Below are 27227 nucleotides of genomic sequence, written 5' to 3'. Positions count from 1 at the left end.
GGGACCAGGTTGGCATTTAGCCTTAAATCATTTTTCTTGTTAAAACTTCTCAGACTATAATTAAGACAGTCTTAATTTATTACTTAACATTTCTTTCTTTTTGGTCATATTCTCATGAATCTTAGATGTGGGTAATCATGGAGATTTTTTCCCCCCATCTTAAAGATACTATACCTTTAAGAGTTTGTTTTTGATATTCACTGGAATTATTTACCAAAGATGAAAAAAAAAATAGTGTTACTCCAGTACATTTATTGAGTGTCCAAAGATGAATAAATCACAATTTCTGCCATCCAGGAACTCACAGTATAGAAAAGATGAGAGAGACACACGCAAATTAGTGAAATACAGTCTGGCAAGTGCCATTGGAGGTGTAAGTGGAATATGCTTGAACCACAGATGAGCAAGCATTGCTCTGTTAATACCATGCAGCATCATTAATGGTTTAAAGGCCTGGGCAGATCAGGGAAAGCCCCATAGAGCAGGTAGGGCTTGAACAATAAGTGGGGATTCATTGGGTGGATGAGAGGAAGAAGGGAGCCCAGGTAGTGGGAACAGCATATGCACAGATACAAAGGCTTTAAGGTGCATGTGGAGGCAGAATAAAGTAGGAGAAAGAGCGTGCTTTCAAGCCAGGAATGTCTGGGTTCAAGTCAGTTTCTGTCCCTTGCTTGGGGGCTATGGGCAAGTTCCTTAGTGACTCTGGGTTCGCATTTCTTGTCTGTAGACTGGAGGCAATATTATCCAGGTGGGTTAAATGAGAAACAAAATATGTAGTTCTGTGAAAGAAAGAATGGTAGATATAGCCAGGTTAGGGAATGTATGGGAAGGCATTTTAATAACTCTGATGGACAAAACTCACCTTTGACTTTTATCTTTGTTGTAGGTTAAAGCAGCCACTGGAGAAGAGGTGTCAGCTGAGGATCTTGGAGGGGCTGATCTTCACTGCAGGTGAAACAGAAGCAGTTGTTTCTTCCCAGGATTGATTGTCATTTATCTGTTTAAAAGAAATTTTAAATTATTTTTTCCAAGTGTTAAACTTGCCAGATCAAACCAGTTTACTTATTCTAGATCTGCAGTTTTGGGGTTCAGTTCTTTAGTGTTCCATTTCTAAGCAAGAACATCAGCTTTTTATTATAGCCTAGAAAGACTGGAGAGACAGAGTTATCATTTATTTAACAAATACTCATTGAACACCTGTTACGGACCAGGCACTGTTTAGGTATTCAAGGTAGTAAGATAGACATTGTCTTTGATCTCAAGCTTATAGTCTAGTCAGGGAGGTTTGTTTCACCTCCTTCAAAATAGTACATAAATGTGTATACATGATAAGGGCCACAAAAAAAGAAGTATAGGGAAGGCATATAGAAGGTAGAGCTAAGCCAGTGGCGTGCAGGCATTATGACATTGCTTAATTAACACTTGTTAAGTGGAGGACAGGGTGCTGGATGGTGAGCCATGATTCAACAATAGACCATAAGAGAATCTGAAATAGAGAAGTTTATTAGTCATAGGTCCTGGAGAAATTATACAGCACACCTTGAGGGACCACATGAGGTGGTCAAGCCAGGCTGCCCAGAGATGAGACAGGACCTGGGGTACATGTTTTTATTAGGGTTGATGATTGGAGTGCTTTGGGGTCCCCTGACTAGGGCCAGATTGGTCAATCAAACCAGAAGATTGGGGCTAGTGTTAAGTTCCTTGGAGACTGTATATAAGCATGCAGGCCATGAGAGGCAGTGAGGACTGTTGATCATAAGGGCTGTTGGGGAAGTCGTTGAGAACTTACATTTGCTCGTGACTGAGCGGCTACCTAGGTCTTGCTTGAGGAGCCTGTGTCCATTCAAGGTCCCTGCAGGCTGCATGGAATGCTGAGGAATAGCTTAGCTAAATGCTCAATAAGAGGTAAACACTTAGCTTGTTCTCTGAGAAGAGAAAATATCCTGCTTTGTGGCATCTGCCAATCCATATTTGTGGTATAAATTATCCCACAATGCCTGATTTTAAGCTACCAGTGGGACAACACTGGTCATGGCATCAGGAAGAGATACATACAATTGGCTCTTGTGAGTCAGGCGTGAGCCAGCTCCATTACATCACCAGTTGGCCCATTTCAGGTTAAAGTTCAGGAGTAAGAATACCACCATCTACCTCCTAGAATTTCATGAGGATTAAATGAGATATTATGTGTAAATTGCTTGAAACAATACCCACTTTAAACTGCTGCTGCTAAGTCTCTTCAGTTGTGTCCGACTCTGTGCAACCCCAGAGACAGCAGCCCACCAGGCTCCTCTGTCCACGGGATTCTCCAGGGAAGAACACTGGAGTGGGTTGCCATTTCCTTCTCCAATGCATGAAAGTGAAAAGTGAAAGTGAAGTCACTCAGTCGTGTCCGACTCTTAGCGACCCCATGGACTGCAGCCCACCAGGCTCCTCCGTCCATGGGATTTTCCAGGCAAGAGTACTGGAGTGGGGTGCCATTGCTTTCTCCCACTTTAAACTAAGTACCTATAAATGTTAACTGCCATTATTATCATGTTTATCATCATAATAATCAGTATTCTTATGAGCAATGAGGAAATCATTGAAGAGTATTAAGGAGAAATGTACTATTATCAAATCTTTCATTAGAAAAATCCCTCCGGTTGCTAGATGGAAGATGCTTAGTAGGTTGGCAAGAGTGTATGAGGGACCAGTTGGCTGGTTCTATCAATAGCGTAGGCGCTGCTGGCTTCGGTGGTTATGGTGGTGGTGAAGGTAGGAAGGGAGTAATCACATTTGTGCTCTATTTTAGGGGTAGAATTGAGGGATTTGTTGATGGATTTCATATATGGGGCACAGGAAAGTGAGGTAATGAAGATAATGACATGAAATGGTTTTATTCCCTGAGTCTGGGAGGGAATAAAATGTTGGTCAAGTGTTGGGAGGGGTCAAGTGTTGCTAAGTTAGAGATGCTCCAGGCATCCAAGTAGAGATGCTGAGTAGGCAGTTAACTATAAGTGTCTGGAGCCCAGATCAGTGCTTGAGAACCATCAGCACAGAGGTGGAATTTAAACCATGGGACTAGATAAGTCCACCTCGAGCTGAGTGTAGATAAGGAACAGGGCCTAGGACTAGACTTTATAGAACCCAGGCATAAGTGGCAGGTAGATTTAATCATTGAGCTCAGTGGCCTGGGAGGTGCAGTAAACCTTTCTTTGCTCTGCCATACCACAAACCAGCAGGTGGCTGTAGGAACAGTCTAGTGAGTGGGAGAAGGAAAATATGTACATCATTTCCACTCTCCTATCAAAGAACACTGCCATGCCTTTTGAAGAGCTGGCTAAGGGACCTACCTCTGCCTCAGTTTTCCATTCACTCCTTTCTCACTGAGCACTTACTGTGGATAGATGGATTATACTAAGTGTTATGAGTAATGCAGAAGAATTTTAGGCCTAGTCCTTGCCCTCAAGGATTTATAATTTAATTAGGCGGATAAATGAATGAACTAAAAAACAATTACAGAGCGAATATGCTAGCTTGCGTCCAGTTAGGGAGTTTGGGATTGACATGCACGTACTACTATATTTAAAATGGATAACCAGTAAGGACCTACTATGTAGCACAGGGAACTCAGCTCAATGTTATATAACAACCTAAATGGGAAAAGAATTTGAAAAAGAATTGATATATACATGTGTATAACTGAGTCACTTTGTTGTATACCTGAAACTAACACAGCCTGTTGATCAGCTACTCCAGTATAAAGTCAAAAGGTGAAAAAGTTAGGGGTGTAGATTCTAGGATGCATCTTCCATTTGCCTCACTTGTTACCCTTGTGACTAGACAAACTACTAAACTTCCCGGAGCCTCATTTCCTCATGAGTGAAATGGAGATGTGAATTGCTTCTGTCTCACAGCACACTGTCTGTGGCATCCTAAGCGCTCTATTACTGCCAGCTATTATCATTAATAATAGCTTGTTTAAAGTCATGTGGATTAGGTGGTAATGGCTTTTTTCGGGAACAGTGTCATAAAATTTACTAGTCACAAGTTGCTTTGGTTCTCTTTGTTACTATAAATAAATACATACTTGTACATAACGATTTGTCATCCTTAGTAGGTAATTTGACACAAAGCTTTACATAATACAGTGTCTCATCAAAAGTTTCTCTTTCCTACTATTTTGGTACATACTAGGCAGTTTTTAAAAGAAGACATTTTATTTTAAATATTTACTGATTGGGAAGCAATCTCTTCTATTTCTCTTTGTTTACTGAGTTGCTATAGTGTAGATAGAAGTCAGCAAATGCAGCTGGTATTATGTGTGAAATGTTTGAAAGATATGGTCAGTTGTAAAATGCCTTATTAAGTTGATGAAACTGAAGGATCTACCATTTGCAAAGGTATTGGAGGATACGTGGTCCCTGCTTTTACTGAGGAACACCCAAGCCCAAAGTGGACGGGACATGAGACCACCGTGAGAGCCCTAGTCTGGACATAGCTCCTGAGGATTTGGTGTTTTCCTTAGACAAGACATCAAAATTTAGACTATGGCAGCTTAGTCTCTGCTTATTTGTTGCTGTTTAATCACTTTGTCGTGTCTGACTCTTTGCTACCCCGTGGAGTAGCCCACCAGTCTCCTCAGTCCATGGAATTCTCCAGGCAAGAATACCGGAGTGGGTTGCCGTTCCTTCTCCAAATCTTTGCTTATAAAATAAACTAAAATTCTATTCTTTTCAGGTATATATTTTTGCCTGACTCTATAGTTCTTCTTAAAATATTGCATTAGAAAGTCATAGCCATACATCTACAAGTGAAATAACAAGCCATCTAAGAACCAGAGTATGCCCAGGCTTCATTCACATTGAACTTGAAATGAGAAGAACTTCCATGGCCCTTACCACAGTGCCACGTTATCAGTTATTTTCACCATTGATCTGAGGGACAATGTCTTCAAGACTTTGTGTGTGCTACCTGCGACAGCTGACTCTGGGGGTGTAACTTGATAAGGGAGGCCTCAGCAATCTCTCAGAAATGGGAAGTCACAGTTGGCATCTTCACAGTTGATGAAGATAGTGAGGTTGTGATCATCTTTACAGTTGATGAAGGTACACAGTTGTACCTCAGTGAGTCTTGTCGTTGTTGGCAACTACATCACAAAAGTGGGCCAGCTGAGGTTGAAATGCATCATATGCAGTTTTATCTGTGGTGTATGGGATGAGCATCAAATAGAAGTTCTTGCCAGTAAGGCCCTGTGGTCTACTAAAAGAAAGTCAGGATTGAGAAACATAAGGTGAGGGTTCTTACGCAGCTACTGGCGGTCCTAGGGCAAGGTATATAACTTCTGTGTACCTCAGTTTTCCCTGTTCGTAAATCCTTAGACGAGAGAAGATTCTTGGGGTTTAAGGTATTTAATTATTTTTCTTTCCCCTGTTCTGATTATTTTAGTGTGCTTTACTCTGTAGAAAGTCTGGAGTAAGTGACTACTACGCTTTGGATGATAATCATGCCCTTCACTTAGCTAGGAAGATTGTGAGGAGTCTAAATTATCAGAAGAAAATGGATGTGAGTTGAATTTGTTCTTATATTTTTTTATTTTTCCAATGCATTTTGGCTTATGTCACCTTGAAATAATATCTTTAAACAGGCTAATGTTGTTGTTCTGTATTTCTGCAGGTTACCATTGAGCCTTCTGAAGATCCTTTATTTCCTGCTGATGAATTGTATGGAATAGTTGGTGCCAACCTTAAGAGGAACTTTGATGTCCGAGAGGTGTGTAAAGTGGAACTGTGAGCTATAAGCTATGCTGTCATAGTTTAAGGCATGTGTTTAAACTTCGTGTGAACTAGTAAGCTGTATGTATCCATTTTCAAAGCTGAAGTCTGTTTTATATATGGGACATAAAAGGGAAAAGATACCTTACTAAAAGAAAAAAGGGGGAACACCTCTTAATTATCAGCAAGTTTTCCCTGCACGATGCCTAAGCTTGCTTTGTTCATATTTAGTGCTCTGTATTCCTGTGGACATGAGGAAAGATGTAGGGCAACACTATAATTTCCAGCTGTTTCTTTTTTGGGTTCTTATTTCGGGAAATGGATGGAATGTCAGTAAGTTGTTGAAAGAAAAAACATACCCTTTTAGATCAATAGGACATGAACAAAGGATTAGACTTCTGATTACAGTTGAAGATGTTGCTATGGTTACAGATTGTCTTCCACCGTCTAGGTCGACAGTTTTTAGTGCTTGCATACAGCATGTAATCTTCTCTGGCAGAATAGTTTTTAAATTAGGAAATTGTCCTAATAGCAGATTCTGTGCCTTTAATATTTTGTTATGTTTCCCCTTGACTATAAAACTATTATGTACTAATTGTGAAAAATATAGAAAATACAGAAAAACAAAAATCGCTTGTAATTCCACCGTCTAGAGAAAGCAGCCAATATTTGGTATTTTGGCTTAATGTGTGTGTATACATTTTTATGTAGTTCAGATAGTATATACATATATTCTAGGAGTGGAAATCAATGCTTAAATTATAAACATTTCCCCATTATTGAAAAGTTCTTCATGAAACATTTTTTTGTAGCTAGGTCCTCATTCTTATGCTAGTACTTGGTGACATGGCAGGCACTCAGTAAATCAATTTTTGGAAGAATTGATGAATGTAATATCCAACTTATGGACGTGAGCAATTATTTATTTAGGAAATACCCTATTATTGTTAGAGAGTCTTAAATCCTGGATTTTAATGAAGCTTCAACTGTTACTTCACTTTGGCAAGGTAACTTAGTTAACTATACATTTTAAAATTAGGTTTTTGATTTGACTTCTCAGTTAATTACAGACATAGAGAAAAAAATGGTACTTACAGGGATGCTGTCCCTGAAAAATGAGTTGTTTTAATAGTCAAGTTTTCTAGATGGTGAAGGATTCATTCTTTCAAGCATAATCACTTTTTTCATATATTTGACAGTATTTATTGCATGCTTTTTCTGTGAAGATACTATTTTAGGAACCAAGGGTAGAGAAATAAACAAAACAGATGCAAATCCATGCCTTCGTGGTAGTTCATCTTTTTTTTTTTTAAACAGTATTTCAATTTCATCCTCAGTTCATTTCAGTTCAGTCGCTCAATCGTGTCTGACTCTTTGCGACCCCATGAATCGCAGCACGCCAGGCCTCCCTGTCCATCACCAACTCCCGGAGTTTACTCAGACTCATGTCCATCGAGTCAGTGATGCCATCTTAACTGGTATCTTTTTATAAAGATAGACCTCTGCCTTCTTAAATTGTATCCTAGCTTCTTCATGTTCATCACTGTGATGATAATTTATTATATTTTTCTGTAATAGCAAATAAGCCTTGTTTGGAGATATTAGTATATGGAGCTGTGGGACTGCATTGGGATATTAACTGAAAAACCCAGTTCTGGTCCTTGTTTCCCTAGTCAGTGGTATTGAGATTGAACCTCTGAGCATTGATTTCCACTCCTACAAATAGGGATAATATCATGTGATATGTCTGTTTCCTAAAGTTTACTTCTTTGGGAAGATGAGTTAGTATATTTTATGTGGTTAAATGAGCTTCATCATAAAGCAGATAGAAGGGAGTTTCACATTAATTGGCCCCAGGTTTCTCTGACCTTGAGTGATTTTATTTTTGTATGGAAGAATGGTTGTTATTATATGTTTGTTTTTCAAAAGGTGTAATTTTAGAACTCCATAGCCCTTAGACAACTGTTATATCCCCATTATATTATTGGACCTTTTCAGGAAAATAACTAAAACATAATTCAAAGTAAGTTATTCACTCATTTTTCAGCCTTTGCATCTTGTAAAATATGTCTTTGATTGACATGGTAAGGAGGGAAAAGGAAGTTTGAACTGGACTGAAAAAATGATGCATAGCATCTAAAATAGTTTCTGAAAAAATTTGGAATATGCTTCATGTTTAAACACTTTGAAATAGTCCTGATGTTTAATGCTGAGCACTGAGGATTATCTGGTAACTTTGATCTCTTATAGATTAATGACATGTATATATACATGTGTGTATGTAAAAACATCTGTCAGATTCAGAATCAAAGAACCTTTATTGAAGACTTAATAACAGCTGCCTTTCAGTGAGTGCCAGGCAGTGTGCTTTGTTATTAGCACATAAGTATTATTATTATTAAACAGATGAGGAAACTGAGGTTTTGAGGATTTTAGGTAACCAGCCTATGACTCCAGTGTCTCAGTGGTGGAGCTGGGAGATGCTGGGAGTCAGAGCTGGTTCTTCATCTCAGCATTATTTTCTTAGGTTCCTTTGTTACTAGTTCATCACATCTTCACAACTTTGTTCCGTTTCTGCAGAAGTGAGAACTGAGACTCAGAGGGGCTAATTGACTTACTCCAGGACACACAAATGGCCCACAAATTATATGTGATCCCTTAGGTTGGAGCCTAAGTCTTCTAACTCTAAGGCTGGACCTTTCTTTCTTTCTTCTTTTTCTTGTTTTAATATATTCTCTTAATTGAAGTATAGTTGATTTACAATGTTGTGTTAGTTTCAGGTGTACAGTCCAGTGATTCAGTTTTACATATATGTAAAATATACATATATGTGTGTGTGTATGTATATATATACACACACATATATTCTTTTTCAGATTCTTTGCCCTTTAGGTTATTACAAAATATTGAGTATGCTTCCCTGTTCTATACAGTGGGTCCTTGCTTTCTGATTGAATCCCTGACCCTCAGCTAATACATTTGACAGCCCCTGAAGCTCTGAGTCCAGTAGCCAGCCCTTGTAGTCTCTGCTTCTCTGCTTCTCAGCCCTTGTAGGATGCCATGTGGTTCAGTTCAGTTCAGTTGCTCATTCGTGTCTGACTCTTTATGACCCCATGGACTGCAGCATGCCAGGCTTCCCTGTCCATCACCAGCTCCTGGAACTTCCTCAAGCTCATGTCCATGAGCTCAGGTCTGGTGATGCAATCCAACCATCTCATCCTCTGTCGTCCCCTTCTCCTGCCTTCAATCTTTTTGAGCATCAGGGTCTTTTCCAGTGAGTCAGTTCTTCCCATCAGGTGGCCAAAGTATTCTAGTTTCAGCTTCAGCATCAGTCCTTCCAGTGAATATTGAGGACTGACTTCCTTTAGGATGGACTGGTTGGATCTCCTTGCAGTCCAAGGGACTCTCAAGAGTCTTCTCCAACACCACAGTTCAAAAGCATCAGTTCTTCGGCACTTAGCTTTCCTTATAGTCCAACTCTCACCATCCATACATGACTACTGGAAAAACCATAACTTTGACTAGATGGACCTTTATCAGCAAAGTAATGTCTCTACTTTTTAATGTGCCGCCTAGGTTGGTCTAGGTTGGCCATGTGGTACTGTAGCTTTTATAGTGAAGTGTAATATCAGGACTGAGAATGACTTCAGGGCATTAACCATACAAGTCTAGTGAAATTCTACTGAGATTTTCTGAACAGGGTGAAATTTTGTGAAAGTGACAACTTCATTAAGAATTTGTTTTCCTTATGAATAACTTGAATGCACAAAGTCTTTTGTAATATAATTCCTCAGGGACATTGTTATTTTTTCCTCTTAGGTCATTGCTAGAATCGTGGATGGAAGCAGATTCAATGAGTTCAAAGCCTTATATGGAGACACATTAGTTACAGGTATAAAGATGAAGAATTGAAAATGTGAACATTTTATGATGCTTTGAAAACAAATGATCTCTTGTCTCATGCCTCTGATGCACTTGGCATGAGCTTTGTTATTTAGAGCAGTACAAATGTGAGTCAGTATTCAAGAGGAAGTGTTTTGTAAGGATCATTTGTAGCTGAATGGCTTTATGGATCCAGAGTTTAAAATCACGAGGGCAAAATGCTATGGTCCAGGCCCTTATTCTGTGACTTTGTGGCTTTAGCTGTATAAAAAGATTCTTATGATCATAAAATTGAAAGAAATATTTGTAGTTCTTTTTATTTCTCTGGATAGCTATAATTGTTTTGAAAATTTCAGCACGGTCTTCTTCATTCTTTAGTCTTCAATTCAACTGTGAAGTTTCATGTGATATTTTCCCAGAAAACTAAGTTAAACCTTCTCACTGTCTATGTGTAGATCTTATGTTGACCCACACAAATACAGGACAGAATATCAAGTCTGAAAAAGCAAAATAAGAATATTTATAAAAGTTAATTCATTTACCTAAAGTGTTGTTTGTAGGCCTTTGAAAAAAAAAATATTTGAAGCATAGATACCAGATCCATAATAATCTGTCTTGAACAAACAGCAAAACAAATTTGGGCATTTTATTTGGTCTTGTAGAAGCTCCAAAATGTAGTAGTTAACCTGAAGGTAACATATCAGAGTAGAGAAAACAACTAGCTGCAAAAATCCAAATTACAAATATACATTGAGGTTTAAGGATAAGTCACAGCACTTTCTTCTGGTCTGATTTATGAGCAAGAGAAGGGTTCATACTGGGAGTGGAATTTATGTGTTTGTATGTAGGTGTTTAAGTGATTAAGAGCCTTTTGTTTGATATATAGACAGGATTTGTCACCAAATAGTTCAGCATGTAACCCGCATTGTGCAGCAATTTAAAACAAGTCAGAACTGTTTCACCTTCTTTCTTGAAGATGGATGGGCTGTCTTTGTCATCTCTTTTTATGTAGTTGCCCTGGACTTGCTAAAAGTCCTTTGCCTCCTAAAATACCAGGGTTATATCCACTGTCCTCCATTTCTTTTAGTCTGTGTTGGAATTCAAATAAGGTTGAGGGGAGGGGAGGGGAGTGAGAGGAAGAAGAGAGGACTGAGAGGTGGGGGGAGGAGGGAGTGAGTGGGCGAGGGAGGAGGGAGAGAGGAGGAGGTGGGGAATGAGAGGGGAGGGGGCTGGAGGGGAGGGTGGTTTGAGAGGAAGTGGGGCAGTAAGAGATGGGGAGGGGAAATGAGAGGGCCAGGAGTTGGGGGGGTGATGATCAGGGGGCCCTGAGAGGGTCGGGGCCCTGAGTGGGAGCAAGGAGAACAAGGACAGATTTCTCCAAGGAGCTGGTGCTGTTGGCGGTTCTTACAGCTTCCCTCCTGCCCCTGCACTTAACCATAGGGGTTTCATAGACATTTCACTGTTTTGTTTGACCCATAGGAAGTTGGTGAAGATGTTCCCTTCATGGGTGGGTGAGCCTAGTGTAGTGAGAGATGCACCCTACTCAACAGAACTAAGGATGGATGGAAAGTCTAAGTAGTTAACAGGGCAGAACACCTTCAGGGTTAGCACCTTACTGCTGAGACAGGGTGGAGAAGGCAATGGCACCCCACTCCAGTACTTTTGCCTAGAAAGTCCCATGGACGGAGGAGCCTGGTAGGCTGCAGTCCATGGGGTCGCTAAGAGTCGGACACGACTGAGCGACTTCACTTTCACTTTTCACTTTCATGCATTGGAGAAGGAAATGGCAACCCACTCCAGTGTTCTTGTCTGGAGAATCCCAGGGACGGGAAGCCTGGTAGGCTGCTGTCTATGGGGTCACACAGAGTTGGACACGACTGAAGCGACTTAGCAGCAGCAACAGCAGCAGCTGAGACAGGGACCAAATTCCCAGCTCTTTTTGTGGGACAGGCATGGACTCAGAGTGGATTGCTAGAGCTCTGGGCAAGTTTGCCTCTCCCTGAACTGCCTCTGTAAGAGGCAATGGCTTTTAGGGTGTGTAGCATAGGGTTTTGGCTGAGATTTTAGGTCTGAAAGACCAGAAGAATTATAGGTGACCATCAAATCAGTGTTTCATTTTATCACATTAAATAACCATCAGTTCACTTCAGTCACTCAGTTGTGTCTGGCTCTTTGCAGCCCCATGGACTGCAGCACGCCAGGCCTCCCTGTCCATCATCACCAACTCCTGGAGCTTGCTCAAACTCATGTCCATCGAGTCGGTGATGCCATCCAACCATCTTATTCTCTGTTAGTATTCTTAAATAACCATAAGAATTTTTAAAAATAAATCAAGACAAAGACAGAGAAAAGAACAAAAATAAGTCTTAAGGTTGACATTCTCTCTTATCCATTCACTTTTTGAGCACCTGCTTTTTGTTGGCCCCCCTGCACTGGGGGTCTTGGCAGCAGCCTGTCCAGCTTGAGCTTGGAGACGGAGCCTGGTCCAAGAATTGGTAGCATACTTCTGGTGACTCGCTCTAACAAGCACAGTTTGTTGATACTTGGCTTCCAAGTACCTGACACCTGTTTATAATCCAGTAGGTTTGGAAATGTCTCTAGTCACCTCCTTCATATTTACAAAATAGCATCCTAGAGTCACCCAAAGTATCTACTTCATAAAATTACAGAGTTTTCTTCACCATTTTTCTTCTCTCTTACTTCTGGGGTGTGTGTGTGTGTGTGTGTGTGTGTGTGCATGTGTGTGTGTGTGTGTGCGCATGTGTGTGTAGTGGGCATTTGGAGTGGTAGTGAAAGTGGTGGTGAGACAAAAACAAAACTTGTGAAAGGGAGGGAAAAAAGATGCAAGCACAGAGAAAAGCAAAGTGGAGTGATACGCTCTTCTAAGTTTAACTGTATTTCTTACCTTCAGCTCGGTTACCACCGGGCTTGATTGTTCCTGCTTTTTAAAAAGATTTGTCTTTGCTGAGTTTATCCCCTTTATTTCAAAGGGGTATCATTAACACAGGCATTTTAAGGCGAGCTTGTCACTTGAAACTGGCTGATGACTCTGGACACTGACCTTCTAAGGGATCCATGTCTCTGACTTGTTCTAGTTCAGAATACTCTCTATGTGAGGTACATAGTGGATGCTCTTACATACATGTTATGTGAGTGAATGGATGACGCACTGACCCGATCATCTAACCAAACCAGTAGATCAGACAAGTGGATAATTTACTTTACATGTGACACAACCCTTTCAAGAAAGCATAAATCCCAGACTTTAGTGCTTTAGAAATAAATCATGCCCTGAGCTGTTTTGTACCATAGATGAAATCTGTACATTTTAAACATTGATTTGAAATTAAACAATGTATAAATATGTCTGCTTGTGATGAATTAAAAGCCCTCTGAAATACATACATCTTTTTCTCTTTTTTCAATTTTCTTTTCAGGATTTGCTAGAATATTTGGATACCCAATAGGTATCGTTGGAAACAATGGAGTTCTCTTTTCTGAATCGGCAAAAAAGGCAAGTATTGTTAAAAATGTTCCAAGGTTTTCCTGTTTTAATTTAAACATTTCAAATAATGAGTGAAAATTTATTGCATGAAAGCTTTCGAATATTTAACCAGATGCCTTAGCAAACAGAACAGTGTGTGTGTGTGAGCATGTGGCCATGTGTGTGTGTGCATGTTTGATTGAAACAGCTTTATGGAGGTTTACATAAACATGATGAACTGTCTGGAGCACTATTAAGATACAAACGATTGTTAGGAAAGTTCTAATACTTGAATTATAACTGCTATGGATTGTGTGTATATATTCTAAGAATATGGAAATACTTGCCTTGATAGTATTTCATACACTTGAGGGATTCAAAGATATTAATACTATTCTTATAGTTCTGAGACATCATCTGCTCTATTCTATCCTGTCATCGTTTTAACCTGATTATATTTTCACTTTTTGGAACAGGAAGATAGTGAGAACTAAAGCTCTGGTTTTAAGAGAGGAAATTAATGAATACCTTTTGGGTTCAGTATTCAGTTTCATACATCATTGTTCAGATTTACCTAAACTTGGATAAATGTAATTCATGTACTTATTTGACAAAATGTTTTCTTAAGAAAATAAACATGCTTAGTGTTTTGTTTTTCCTCTTCATAAGGTAGGTAAATAATAAGGTGAAGCATCTCTTACTGAGGCAGGTAGCAGGCAGTTAGGCACTTTCGTACCTCAATTAGGAAGAGCTTGTCTTTGGTGGAATGTTTTACCAGTAAAGTTGGTTTCTGGATTCTGTATTCCTTGTCATTTCCCCACTGTGATTGTAAGATGAAAGTAAAGTAAAAATAAAGAACAGAAAAGTCAGCTACACTCTTACCAGAAACAACCTTGGGTAGCATTTTATTATATTCCTTAGTTTTTTTTTTTTTAATTCCCTCTCTTTAAAACACAAAAACCAGAATGGGTTCTGCCATATATAGAGAGATTTTGCTTGCTTTCATTTAATAATATGTATAGTGAGTGTTTCCTAAAATACTAAATATTCCTAATACACTGACTTTTAATGACTGTATAATATGCATATCTCAATAGAGGATATGTCAGACGGGGGTCAGCAAACTCCACCTCATTTTATTTGCTGGCTTGTCACAGATAAGCCCAGGAGAAGACCTGTGTTTGGCCCCAGTCTGACATTTCATTTGTTGAAGTTAAGCCACACAAGTCTGTGTGATTTCTTCATCCTCGTATTTGAGGTTGAGCAATTGCTTTGCCATCTTGTACTTGCCAAGGCATTTTCAGCTAAGTTAAGGGCATCTGTGAATAGAGTAAAATATGAAACAAATGGTTTAGTTGTTCTTTTACTCATATAATCTTTAGAAAAAATAGGGAAAGGAATATTTTTGTGTCATTAACTAATTTCCTTAGCTTAAGGTTAAAGGGTCTCTAGCACTTATCTAAAATACCATTTATTTGAAACACATTGGTAGGAAAGATGTATTTTACTATAATCTTGGTGCATGAAAGAATTTCAGATGATCATCAAAACATAGATATCCCAGAAGGATTTATATTCTATCCTTTTAAAAGTAGAAAGCCAGAGAATGCCTTATGGTGAGACTCAGAAATTCTCATTGACAAGCAATTCTTCCTTCCCTGGTCCTTAAATTTTCCTTGTTGTTTGGCATGTTAGTGATCGATGTCATCTTGGACACAGGAGTTGTGCTATGGCCGTATGCCAGTGATCAGACAGGTGCCTGGGCAGCACAGGTTCAGTGCAGGCCACATCAAGTGCTCCGTTGACAGTGGGTCTGCACTGTGGTATCACCATTACTGTTACTGCAAGGTCAGACTAGCCAAGCAGAGGGTACTCTTGTTTTGACCCCAGCTGGCGTCTGCAGGATGCATGGTGATCACAGATTTGTTAACCTCCTCTGAAAAGATTTGTTTCTTATTTGGTTATAGGGGGCTCATTTTATCCAGTTATGCTGCCAAAGGAATATTCCTCTGCTCTTCCTTCAAAATATTACTGGTAAGAAAATAGTTCCACCAGTTTGGTTGCATTTATTTCAGAGCCGCACTGGCCAATATGTCCATGTATTGGGCAGTGCCAACATAGAACGCTTCCATCAGAACAGAAAACTTGATTGGACTTGCTCTCTCTAGATTGTCTTCAAAGGTTACTGCTTCATGAATCTTAAAGGTTTGGAGGAGTTTATGCATATTTTTTAGCCAAGCAGTTTTTGAGTTTCATGCACCACATTCACGTGACCTCCTTTCACGCCTGCGTATCCGCACCCAGCCCCAGAAAGCAGCGGTATCCTGAGCTAGTTCCACTGGCATCAGTGGCAGACCATGCTGTCTGCCCCCTGGTCTCTTTCCCGTACTTCGTTGCCCTTAAAAGATTTCAAGCACATGCTCTGGTCTTCCCTTTTCCTCATCTTTCGTTGTGTAATTCTCCCTGAAGCAACATCTTTTTTAAATGGACACGTACATCCTGAACCAAAGTCTGGAATTGGAGTTTTGACTCCAAAGAACAATATGATCTATGTCACCTGTCCAATTTCATGATCTATGGATCATCCTAATGTGGTGGATAAAATGATTCTTTAAGGGCTCTTATGATTCTAGAGTTCTTTTTCCTGGAATTCTCTGACTTTCCTATTTATACTTTTTGTGTGTTGCCTGGTGTTTGACATATAGGAAGCACTCTAATATGTAGCTGAGCTGAAAACTTTTTCTACCTCTAAGTCATGCATGGTTATCTCAGGTTCAAAGGAAGGAGAGGCCCCTTAATTAGTTGCTGGGATCAGGCATGCCTTTATGAGAAGGAGTTTGGCCTTTGACAGTTAGCAGGGTTTTACTCAGTACTGGTACTAAAACAGCTTCATCTGGTACTGTTCTTGAGTTGAAGATCCTTGGTTAGATGACTCTTGGAGAAGTTGTATCCAGCTGCGGCTGGAGAGGACCCTGTGCGGCAGACCTTCTAAGAGGTCATGTAAAAGTCTTCTGAAGATTTGCTAGTCCAGAGACCTTGTTTCTAATAATGAGTCATGGTTTATTAATCACCAGTAAGTTAAACTGTATGCTTGGAAGATTCCTACATTTTTGTTGTATTTTATTTTTAGGTGTGTTGGGGACAGAGAGTGGAGTTTGGTTTACAACACTGTATTTGAGAGGCCTATGGGACACCCATCTGGAGATGCGTGGTGGGCAGTTGAACAGTCTTGAGCACAGAAGCTGTGTTAGCTGGAGGGGAACATGGAGACATCCATGGAGATGGGACATAAAGCTGTGGGAATAGAAAAGACCCAGGGAGAAGAGAAAGGGACAGTCTTTGAGTAATTTCTTCCAGGAGATGAGAGTAAAGGAAGAAAGGCAGCGTGATTATGTTGTTCTTTATGGTGAAAGAAAGAAGGGTCAGAGAAAGCCAGGTGAAATGGCTTGTCGTCTTTTTCAAGGTAAAATCATTCACAGGGACTAGAGGGGCAGTGGAGTGGTGGGTGGGGGTGAGAACTTTTAAAGAGTCGATATTTGAGATAACTATTGTGGAAATGTGACAGGGAGTCAAGATAAAACGGATAAAGGAGTTTCTGAGCTGTTCTGAGGGCCCAATTCAGAGGGCTGGGGTGGGTAACCAGAGGAAGCAGATGGTGCCTGGTAGGGCAAGGGTTATTGTATCAGTATTGTTGTAGCCACAGCAAGTACAGGTGATCCGGAAGAAGTGGTTGAATTGAATTACCCAATGCAGGAGATGTGCAAAGCAAGAAGAGCAACTATCAAGTAGGCGTGTGAATCTGTGTATGGGGAGGGAGACAGATGAAGCCTGACTTGGTGTCTGTAAGGTGAAGGGGAAAAGGACCCCAAGGCCTGGAAGGCCCAGTGAGGCTGCAGATCAGTTTCAACAGAGCTGGGAGCTTGGAGAAGTAGAAGGATCCTGTAATGATAATGAGAATTCTTTTATCTTGCTATTGAGTCACTGACAAGGACTCTGAGCATCTCTCTGAAACATTAATTTTATTTCCTCAAAGTTTTAAAGCAGCGCTTCAGAAGGAATAATCTATATTGTGAACCAGGTCAGTGAGCCTGGAAACCCACAGTTTCACAGTTGGACTTGCTCCACTACTTTTCCTTAACTTGCCTCATCCTGTTCTTTCCTCACCAAGCTGTAGTTTTGACATTAATTTCTTGAAGATATGTGGCATTGTTATCTTGTCTGAATATCTCTGTGTGTATCCAGATGAAACATTTAAGCAATTTTTTAAATGATTAGAGAAAATTTTACTTTACCCTTAAAAGTAAATTTGGGGGCGGGGTGCGTATTTCACATATAAATATTTTATTAAGGTGAGAGACCTCTGGTAAAATATATGTAGTTTGACAAGATGTCCTTCCAGTACCTTGGTGAAAATGACTGCACATTAATCTCATCACCCTGAGGCTGTCTTTCTGTTCTTTCCTCATAGGATTTATGGTTGGTCGAGACTATGAAGCTGAAGGAATTGCCAAGGATGGTGCCAAGATGGTGACTGCCGTAGCCTGTGCCAATGTGCCGAAGATAACTGTCATCATTGGGGGATCTTACGGGGCTGGAAACTACGGGATGTGTGGCAGAGCCTATAGGTAGGTGGTTGTCATGACTTTCTCTGAAGGAATGAATCATACTTCAGGTATAATTATGAATGGTTAGTTTATTTCAAGTTTATTTGAAACACAGAATGACATTCACAAATCCTATTCAATTAGGCCGTAATTTGCATCTTCTGGAGGGGTGAAATGAAATTTAATGCTAAAGGTACCACTTGGAAGAAAGCCAAAGTGGGAATTAGGAAATATTTTGAGATGGCTGATAATGAAAACACTATATATCATATCATAACTTGTGCGATGCAGCTAAAGTCTTGTTTTGAAGGTGTGTAGACTTTATATATATATATATGCTGGAAAAGAGGTAAGGCTGAAAATCACTGAGCCAAGCAGCTAGCCCAAGAAGTTCAAAGAAGAGCAGGATATTAAAACAAGAAAAATAGAGACAGGATGTAATAAAGCACAAACATTATAAAGATAGAATAATCAGGAAAGCCCAAAGTTGGTATGTTTAAAAGGGTTACAAACTTGAGAGTCCCCTGTTAAAACTAAAAAATAAAGGGAGAAGGCGATGTATCACCAATTTTAGGAATGGAAAATAGCATATAACCATACATAAGAAGATCTTTTGAATACATTTTTGCCCCGTAAATTTGGATAAACTGGAAAAATATAATTCATCAAAACAGACATTAGAATCACCTGGAGAACTTAGAAATTCTACCATGCTGAAGCCCCACTGCTGGAGATTAGTCTATGGTAGGTTGTGGGCATTGTTTTTGTTTTTCTTAATCTTCAGATAATTATAGCATGCAACCAGAATGAAGAACCACTAATTTAAAAGGTAAACATGAGCCTCTGAAAATCTCTGTGTTGTACAGTGAATTCATTTGATCATTCTTTCATTTCTCCCTGCATAGCCCAAGATTTCTCTACTTGTGGCCAAATGCTCGCATCTCAGTGATGGGAGGAGAGCAGGCAGCTAACGTGTTGGCGACAGTAGCAAAGGACCAACGAGCGCGGGAAGGGAAGCAGGTAAAGTGCTGTTTGAGGTTTGCCAGGCAGTGGAGCCGGGGAGCAGCACACCCGGAACCCCGCCAAGTTCACGGGCACGGTTCCAACATGCAGGGCTTGGCTTTGTCTAGAAGATGCTGGCCTGGAAGTTGCTTTAGCAACTTAGACCTCCACATTCTCCATCTCTCTTTTTAAAGCCATTTCATTTGAAGTAACTTCTGTAGTAATTTACACATTTTTAAGAATCTCTAAGAAAACACTTCAGAAACTCTTGTCTGTGAGTGCCTGAGGCATAAAGATGTTTGATTCTTAGTTATTTGCAGTGAAAGAGATTTAAATAAACCTGACTTACGTCTTTGGTTTTATGATCTAAAGCCGCAGAATTTTGTTTCCTATTTTACTTGTAGATTGTTAAGGATACCTTGAGTGGAGGCCCTGTCATATAATGAGAATTGAATACCATTATTACACTGTGAAAGTATCAATGAAGAAGGCTGGAGGGCCCTGGAAGCTTAATGAAAGGCAGATCAGCAAATGACTGCTTTTAGATGGAGTCTTTTGTTTGTGTCTGTTAAAGATTCATCTGAAATTTTACATTGTAACTTATTATAACTTACAACTATTTCATGATTGGTGAATGTTCCTGAAGTTGCTTGGATGCACTGTTTCGTCATAGTAAGGCATGGCATAGAGGAGGCCCTGCCTTTTCAGGCTCTCAGTTCTGTCATTTAGAGATTGATCATCTGGTCAACTGCCCAGTGTGTAGCGTGAGGATAGTATAAAGCCAGAGGTGATTCCTGCCTCCCTGAATGCATCTCATCCATGCCTCTCATCCCAAGTGACAGGAATTCTGCGGAATTGAGGTTTCAGATTCACTTTAGTGCTGACTAGTATCCAAGCAAAAGGAAAGCCTTACTTTTGTGTGTGCAGAGGGGCACGTGTGTGCAGTGGGGTCTATGAAATTCTACCTGATGTTTTGAAGACATGTCTTAAATGCTAGCCCAGCACAGTGATACCTTATTAAATAGTTATTTGATTAATTTGGTATACAGATATATGAATTCATCTATTTTTATGTCTTAAAGGAAAGTGTAGGATTTTAGTGGTTTTCCCTTTAAATTCTTGAGTTATAAATGACATTAGTCAATGAAAGTACATTAAAAAATCTTGGGTTTATTTGAAAAAATAATCTTTAAGTTGAAAATACTTTTCAGGATTTCAAAATTAATTTGCATAGAGAGTTTGCAGTCCGAATTAATTATCACTTGTTTCTGGCAATATGGATGGGCCAGTCCTTAAGTGTTAATTAGAGAAAAATCTCAGCTATCTGGGAAGTTGCAGAGGTTATTTAAAATGTGGTTTATTGTCTTATCCCTTTAAACTTTAAAATCTTTAAAATTTTGGCTATTTTGAATGAAAATCCCCAACTTCTCCACCTCCTTAAACAGAAGCTGTTAAATGTAATATAATATAGTCCTTTTGTTATGTTGTATAATTCACATCCAGTTGCTCTACCCTGCTAAAGTATGTCAGAGAAGGCAATGGCACCCCACTCCAGTACTCTTGCCTGGAAAATCCTATGGGCAGAAGAGCCTGGTAGGCTGCAGTCCATAGGGTCACTGAGGGTCAGACACGACTGAGCGACTTCACTTTCACTTTTCACTTTCATGCATTGGAGAAGGAAATGGCAACCCACTCCAGTGTTCTTGCCTTGAGAATCCCAGGGACGGGGGAGCCTAGTGGGCTGCCGTCTATGGGTCGCATGGGGTCGCATAGAGTCAGACACGACTGAAGTGACTTAGCAGCAGCAGCAGCAGCTGAAGTATATGATAACCTTGGTGTTGACCTTATGTTAAACAACTTCAGGATGTTGGCTTTGATGAAGGAGATGTAACAGTGCACTAATTTATTAGATACTCACATCTCAGGTGAGATCAGATGTGTTAAAGCACCACATGTAATCTACACCTCACTGTTCAGATGTTGGTTGTAACATTGTCATTCATGAAATCTGTTGCCCCTTTTCCCTTGAGACTCTCTTGAGTGGATCCGTGTTCCCCTGCAGGAGGACTTACTCATGGTCCCTTTTCTTTCAGTTCTCCAGTGCTGATGAAGCAGCTTTAAAAGAGCCCATCATTAAGAGGTTTGAAGAGGAAGGAAACCCTTACTATTCCAGCGCAAGGTGGGAGCCAGAGAATAACTAACTCTTTGATGGGCACATCTTGATAGTCAGAGCAATAGCTTTACGAGATCTGAGCAGTTGGCATCATCCAGCCCTCGTGGGAAGCAAAAAATAATTTTTGGACACAATTTTGTACAGTTGTTTCTCTAATGGGAATGCCTGCTGCTGAAATGCTGGCTCTTCTTCCAGGCTGGACTTTGGATCCATCCCTATTGGTGTGACCCTGCCACTCTCCCCGCCTCTTCCCTTAGCCTGCTCCTAGTTGAGTGGTCTACGGCCTGGAGCACACTGGGGCGAGAGGTGGACCACACTGGGGCTGGGAAGTTGAGTTATAATCCTGGCTGTGTCACTTTCAGGAATTAGTTCTGCAATAATTTTTGCTTGGACACATGAATCCCAGTCATCCCCCTCTCTGATTATTTTGCTTTTACTCCATTTAAACATGAAAATGGTCACTTACTGACACTTCTTAACAAGTGAGCCTGGTGCATTCAGAAGGTGATTATTCACAGCCAGGGTCCACGTGTTGACATTAAGCAATTACCTCACATACCACTGTGGTTCTTATTCTGTTTGTTTCTTACACCACTTAAATGAGGTAATAAATTATCCCAGCTGTCCCCATTGGAGATATGTGTGTGCTTTCAGACCTCTTTTTCAACAACTTTAATGTTCTGCATTCTGAAGAATAATTTAAGCTTTATGTCTTCCTTTTATCCTTTGGGCAGATGGAAAAAAGAAAATAACTATTTGTGTCTTTTAAAATTAGATTATGCTGTGATTTGTGTCATTTACTGGAGAAACCAGAGAGAAGGGAGAAAGGAAAATCAAAAAGTAGAATCCATGTCAGTCACTTGAATGCATACTTTGTGGCAGACTCTGCTCCTAATGTTGGGGGGCTGCAAAGGCTGAACATACTTATCTCCCAGAGCATCCTTAGTTTCAAATTTTAAATTAATACCATTTGGGATTTTTGAAGAACCTGTTTCTCTTCTTGTTCATATGTATTTCTGAAAGCAAATGTCCAAGTGTATTTTGTCATGGCAGGTCATTGATTCACTTAATTAAGAACAGAATATTTTATATAGTCTTTGGTTTGAGAAATTGTATGTTCTTTTTTACCCTCACTGAAATAGGCTTACATAGTAGCCAGTAGGAACAAAGAAGGGATAGAAAATCATATAAAAATTTAAGAGAAAATATACATTATAAGCTCACCTATAATTTGTTTTTACATAAGACTTTGAAATTTAAAAGGACAGTGGAATATTAAACTTTGAAAAATAGCATATTTTGTGTGAGCCATTAATTTGTTTTTCAGTCCTAGCTAGACTGAATCCCTTATTATTTTCATACTTAACATTATTATTTTTTTTAATGGATTATATTCAAGACAGGAGAGCATATGGCCCACCTAGACTTATCTCTGGGATTTAATATTGAAAGACTAAGGTTTTTCTGTTAATTTGTAGATGTTTGATCTGTTAAAACAATTGGTGGCATGGATATACCAACTTTGTTTCAATTATTAAAGGATTTTCAAGCCAGTTTATGGCACCTTCCTTCAGTTGGATAAATCTCAGTTTAATAATAAATTTCCTCATCTGTTTAGGCTTTAATGTGGCTAGGTGTGTCTTTTCAGAGAGCTCTGTCATCATCTGCACTGTAACCTCCTGTGTTTTTCTTAATCTTTACAGGTTACATGTACAGCATGCCAATTTTCTTCTTCTCAATTGTTTTTATATCCAAACTTATCCAGACATTTGATTAAGGACCTCATACCTGGAGCAACCTTGATATCATTGTGCTTGCTGTATTTACTCTGCTGTAGGTCCCAGAAGGGGCTTCCCAGGTGGGGTAGTGGTAAAGAATCTGCCCGCCGATGCAGGAGACGCAGGTTCAATCCCTGGTTCGGGAAGATCCCTGGAGAAGGAAATGGCAACCCACTCCAGTATTCTTGCCTGGAGGATTCCATGGACAGAGGATCCTGGTGAGGGGCTACAGTCCCTGTGGTTGCTAAGAGCTGGACATGACTGAGCACACAGGCATGCAGGCTTCAGAGGGAGTGTATAGTCAATTGAACAGGTTACAAAAATAATTTTTTTATTGCCTGTTGATGCTTTAGGGTACTTATTATGAATGTTTTATGAGTAAAGATTTGATTCATGGTCTGTCAATGTAAGTATGGTTTAATAATTGATGCTATGTCTAGATACTGAAGGCAGTTTGTTTATAAAAAGCAAAACTGACACCCACTAATGACCTTTAAAAAATATTATTTCTTATTCATTTTTCTGTATAAATATGAGGTTGTCCGTGAATAGCAAACTAGGATATCTACTTGTAAATTTTTTCTGAAATCAGTTTAAAATCAGTTTACTTGCTTTTCCTATTGTAGCAAAAAGTAAAGAACTACATATGAAGATATTTATTTTATTAATAAAATGGACTGAAGTCTATTTAATAATTTTCATAGTTTCTTAGGAGTTTGGGGGACTATACCTTTTTCAGTGGGGACTTTGGTTGGAGACTCTTACCTTGGTTTATATGGATCTCCATAATAATAGCAATAATATAACATTTTGGTTTGTATGTTTGTTTGTGCAGAGGAGGGATGGGAAAGCTTTTCATGAAATAAAGTATTTTAAAACCAGGGTTTATTTTGAGGTTCCTTATAGTAAGCTGCTCCTAAAGCCTCAAGTTCAGCTTGACATTCTGTGGGTTCTGAGACAAGTCACTTTTCTTTCCTTCCTCTCTCCTGTTCCTGATCATGGTTTCTATTGTGAGATTATAATACACAGAAGCTCATCAGGGGATCCATATATTACCTGCAGAAAGACCTCCTTGGCACTTTTAGGCATTGTGAGTATAACTGGGTGTTTGGTGCAGGATGCATAATCACTCATTTTTTGGTCTTTTTTCAGGCTGTGGGATGACGGGATTATCGATCCAGTGGACACCAGGCTGGTCCTGGGCCTCAGTCTTAGTGCCGCCCTCAACGCGCCCATCCAGAAAACTAACTTCGGCATCTTGAGGATGTGATTGGAATATAAAGCATCTTCTATTGGACGTGTACTGAAATTTAATATATTTGTAGCCTTAAAATTTTAGACTTTTTCAACATGTCGCTATTAATAGTAAAAGTGTTTTCTTAACACAGTGCATTGTACTTTTCTACCTTTAAAAAAAAATCAGTGAAGATATTTATCTGATGAAGTGTCATTCCTTGTAAATTCTCTTAGAAAAAGCTTTCTGTGGCTCAACTCTGCCATGCTTAGAAGGAAGGAAATAATTTAGAGTTATCCTTTCTAAGCCCTAAGAAGTATGAGAAGTTCTGTTATCTGTAAATTCCAGGTATTATTGAGATATTTTAAACAGAAAATTGTATTTTCCCTGAAGTGGTTGCTTTGCCAATTATGCATGGTGATATGTTAATGTACGTTTTTAAAAACAGCATCTATTACTTTCCCCTGCAGCCACCGTCCTCCTCTCCACGGCATCGACCTTCTGGCTGTCTGCACCCTGGCTTCTGTTTCCTACCCATTCTCGCCTCTCTGGTTTCTACTGTCAGCAGCCCTCCTCTCCAGGGTCACCACTGACCTCCATGTTCCCGAAACCAGTGGGTCTTTTCCCAGCTTTACCTGATTCAGTTCCCTGGAGCATTCACGTCGGTCAGACACTTCCTTCCAGCAGTGCTGTTCTGAGCTTCCACGCTGTAACCTCCCAGCCTCCGAGCCGGTCCTCCTTCTGTTGCCTTTGCAGGCCCGGCTTCCTCTGCTCCTTCCTCCTTCCCTTCACCATTCGTCCTGATTTTTCATTAGCAGTTTGTGAATACATTCTTACTCTAAAAGATACAAATAGCACAAAAGTGTCTCTTTTTTTTCTTTTAACTGTGGCAAAATACACCTAACATAAAGTTTACCATTTTAACCATTTTCAAGTGTGCGCTTCTGTGATGTTAAGCACCTCAACGTTGTTGGTAATCATCACCACCATCCATCTCCAGCACATTTCATCATCCCAAATTGAAGCTCTGTTATTAAATCATAACTCCCCATTCCCTCTTCTCCCTGCTCCTGGCACATTTCCTTTTTCTTTTTTTAAACTGAGATATAATTGAATGTAACATTATATTAATTTCAGGTGTACAACGTAATGATGGGATATTTCTGTACACTACAAAAATGATCACCAAAATAAGACTAATCATCATCCATCATCATGAACAATTACGAAATTTTTTCTTTTTTTTTTCTTGTGATGAGGACTTTTAAGATTTACTTGTTTAGCAAATTTCAAATATGCAATCCAGCATTATTAACTGTAGTCCCCATGCTGTACATCACATCCCCAGGACTTATGTATTTTATAGCTGGACCTATGCTGCCTTTTGACCCTCTTCAGTCATTTTGAACACCCTCACCCCTCTCCCTTCTCACAAATACTAATCAGTTCTGTATAAGCTTGTTTTGTTGTTTAGATTCCACGTATCAGTTAGATATGGTGTTCCTCTTTCTCTGACTTATTTCACTTAGCATAGTGGACCTCAGGGTCTACTCATGTTGTTGCAAATGGCAAGATTTTATTCTTTTTATGGCTGAATATTATTCCTCCTCATTCTTAAATGTATGTGTTTTTCATGGCTTCATTTATGCTGTCTGGCCATTCAAGCCCTTCTTTTGGCTTTAGTTACCGTCTAAATGGGGATGATTCCTGTGCCGACAGTTCTTAACACAGCTCTCCCCTGAGCTCCAGACCTCTGTGTCAAACAGCTTCAGGGAACCTCAGAATTCGATCCTCATGTTCAATTGATTTTGCCTCCTGACCATCTCTTGAATTCCTCCACTACTTTTGTCGTTTACTGCAGAGCTTAAAAGGAGTCTGCCTGCATCCAGTCTTACCTATCTCTGCCTCACTCTGGAATTAGAATGGCCATTCTAAGGCGCACATCTGGCACGTTGCTGCCTTACTTACATCTTTCACTTGTTCCCCTTAGAAGTGCCAAACCCCTAATGCCCTCCATGGGTCTTGATCATCACTTCTTAAGTCTCATCTCCTTGACTCCTCTTTTCACATTGGGTACTCCTCCCATTCTAGACTTCTTCCAATTCCTTGAACCTAAAAAGTCCTTCCCCTCTTAGAGTCTATGAGGTTCTCTCTACCTGAACTCTTCTCCCTTCTACTTAAACACTTATCTTTTTATCTCTGTGGTTTCCCTGGGCTGGGTTAGACACCTGTTATGTGCTCTTGTAGAACACCATTTTCTTCCTCTGACTTACATGTTTATAAGAAATATAAGCATTAAAAAAAAAAAATTGCCCTCCTGTTAGAATGTAAGCTCCGTGAGAGCAGGGATCCTCCTGCTTGACCTGTGTCCCCAACTCCTGGCACTGGTAGGTGCCCAGATACGTGTCAAATGAATGAAAAGTTTGTATTTTAATTGTATTTAAAATGAAGTGACTGATTATATGATCTGATACTACTATGAAATGCTTTCCTAATAAAATTAATATTTCAAACATTTGTGCGTGATGTTCAGTTTAGGCTGCATTGTGTATCTGAAGTCAGTTTAGTTCTTTGGGATGTGTACAGATAGAAGATCACAATTCAGAGGTAAGTTGCATTTTCAGATGAATGTTTTGAGGAGGTCCTGTGGAGGAGGAGACCACCAGGTGACCCCTGACCTTGAACGGGGCAATCATTGGCTCCTCCCCACTCCCCCGACTGCCCACCAGTCCCATAGGTTGCTGAAAGCAGCGTGGAGAAAGTAAGGTGTTGCCAGGGCCATCTGGCCTAAATACATAAACTGAACTCAGATAAGGACTCTATAATAACTTCTAAGATTCTGGTGAGCGGGTGGGAGACTCTCTCCTGGTATGGCCCAGCCACCACACTGGTCTGTGAGTTCCCTGCCTTCATAAACCTGCCTCTTCCCAGTCTGGAGTGGCTGTGTCTCCTCCTCTCTCCTTGCCCTCTGTGTGTGGCAGCGAGGAAAGGAAAGGAAACCAAACCAGCAAAGGAACACAGTGTTTTTAAATAGTAAATTATATTAAATTTTCGGTTGAAATTTACATCCTTATCAGAAAACAGTGATTTTTTTTTTTTAATCAAGACTAGTTGGTATTTCATTGTAGGAACCATCAACAAGGCAAAGAAAGATTCATGCTATTTTAGAAGTGTTTTTACCTTTCTTTAGGAAGATCATGGTCACCACTAACACCACACTTAAAATAATTTTTTGTTCATTTTATCAGGTAAAAAGCATTTATAATGCTTTGCCAAAATAGGCAGCAGTTTTTGCCTGCCCTTTGGGCTTTATT

General features: G+C 39.8%; 1 protein-coding gene across 2 annotated transcripts in view; it reads left to right on the top strand.

The window, feature by feature from the left end:
- MCCC2 (methylcrotonyl-CoA carboxylase subunit 2) overlaps positions 1–26428 on the top strand; it is a 77346-nt gene extending 50918 nt beyond the window's left edge. The window contains exons 8-18 of one of the 2 annotated variants that reach the window (XM_061393316.1): positions 887–951; positions 5448–5547; positions 5659–5754; positions 9576–9648; positions 13076–13152; positions 15090–15156; positions 17591–17747; positions 18632–18746; positions 20822–20907; positions 23832–23979; positions 24384–26428. In XM_061393316.1, the coding sequence (XP_061249300.1) occupies positions 887–951; positions 5448–5547; positions 5659–5754; positions 9576–9648; positions 13076–13152; positions 15090–15156; positions 17591–17747; positions 18632–18746; positions 20822–20907; positions 23832–23949 (954 nt within the window). In that variant the 3' untranslated portion in view covers positions 23950–23979; positions 24384–26428. Of the gene's footprint in view, positions 1–886; positions 952–5447; positions 5548–5658; positions 5755–9575; positions 9649–13075; positions 13153–15089; positions 15157–17590; positions 17748–18631; positions 18747–20821; positions 20908–23831 lie in introns of both variants that reach the window. The other variant, XM_061393315.1, reaches the window with a different exon arrangement.
- The last annotated feature ends 799 nt before the right edge of the window (positions 26429–27227 follow it).

This window comes from Bos javanicus, chromosome 20, assembly GCF_032452875.1.
Source record: "Bos javanicus breed banteng chromosome 20, ARS-OSU_banteng_1.0, whole genome shotgun sequence".
In the NCBI taxonomy this organism is placed as follows: domain Eukaryota; kingdom Metazoa; phylum Chordata; class Mammalia; order Artiodactyla; family Bovidae; genus Bos; species Bos javanicus.
This window is presented reverse-complemented; position numbering and strand designations above follow the sequence as displayed.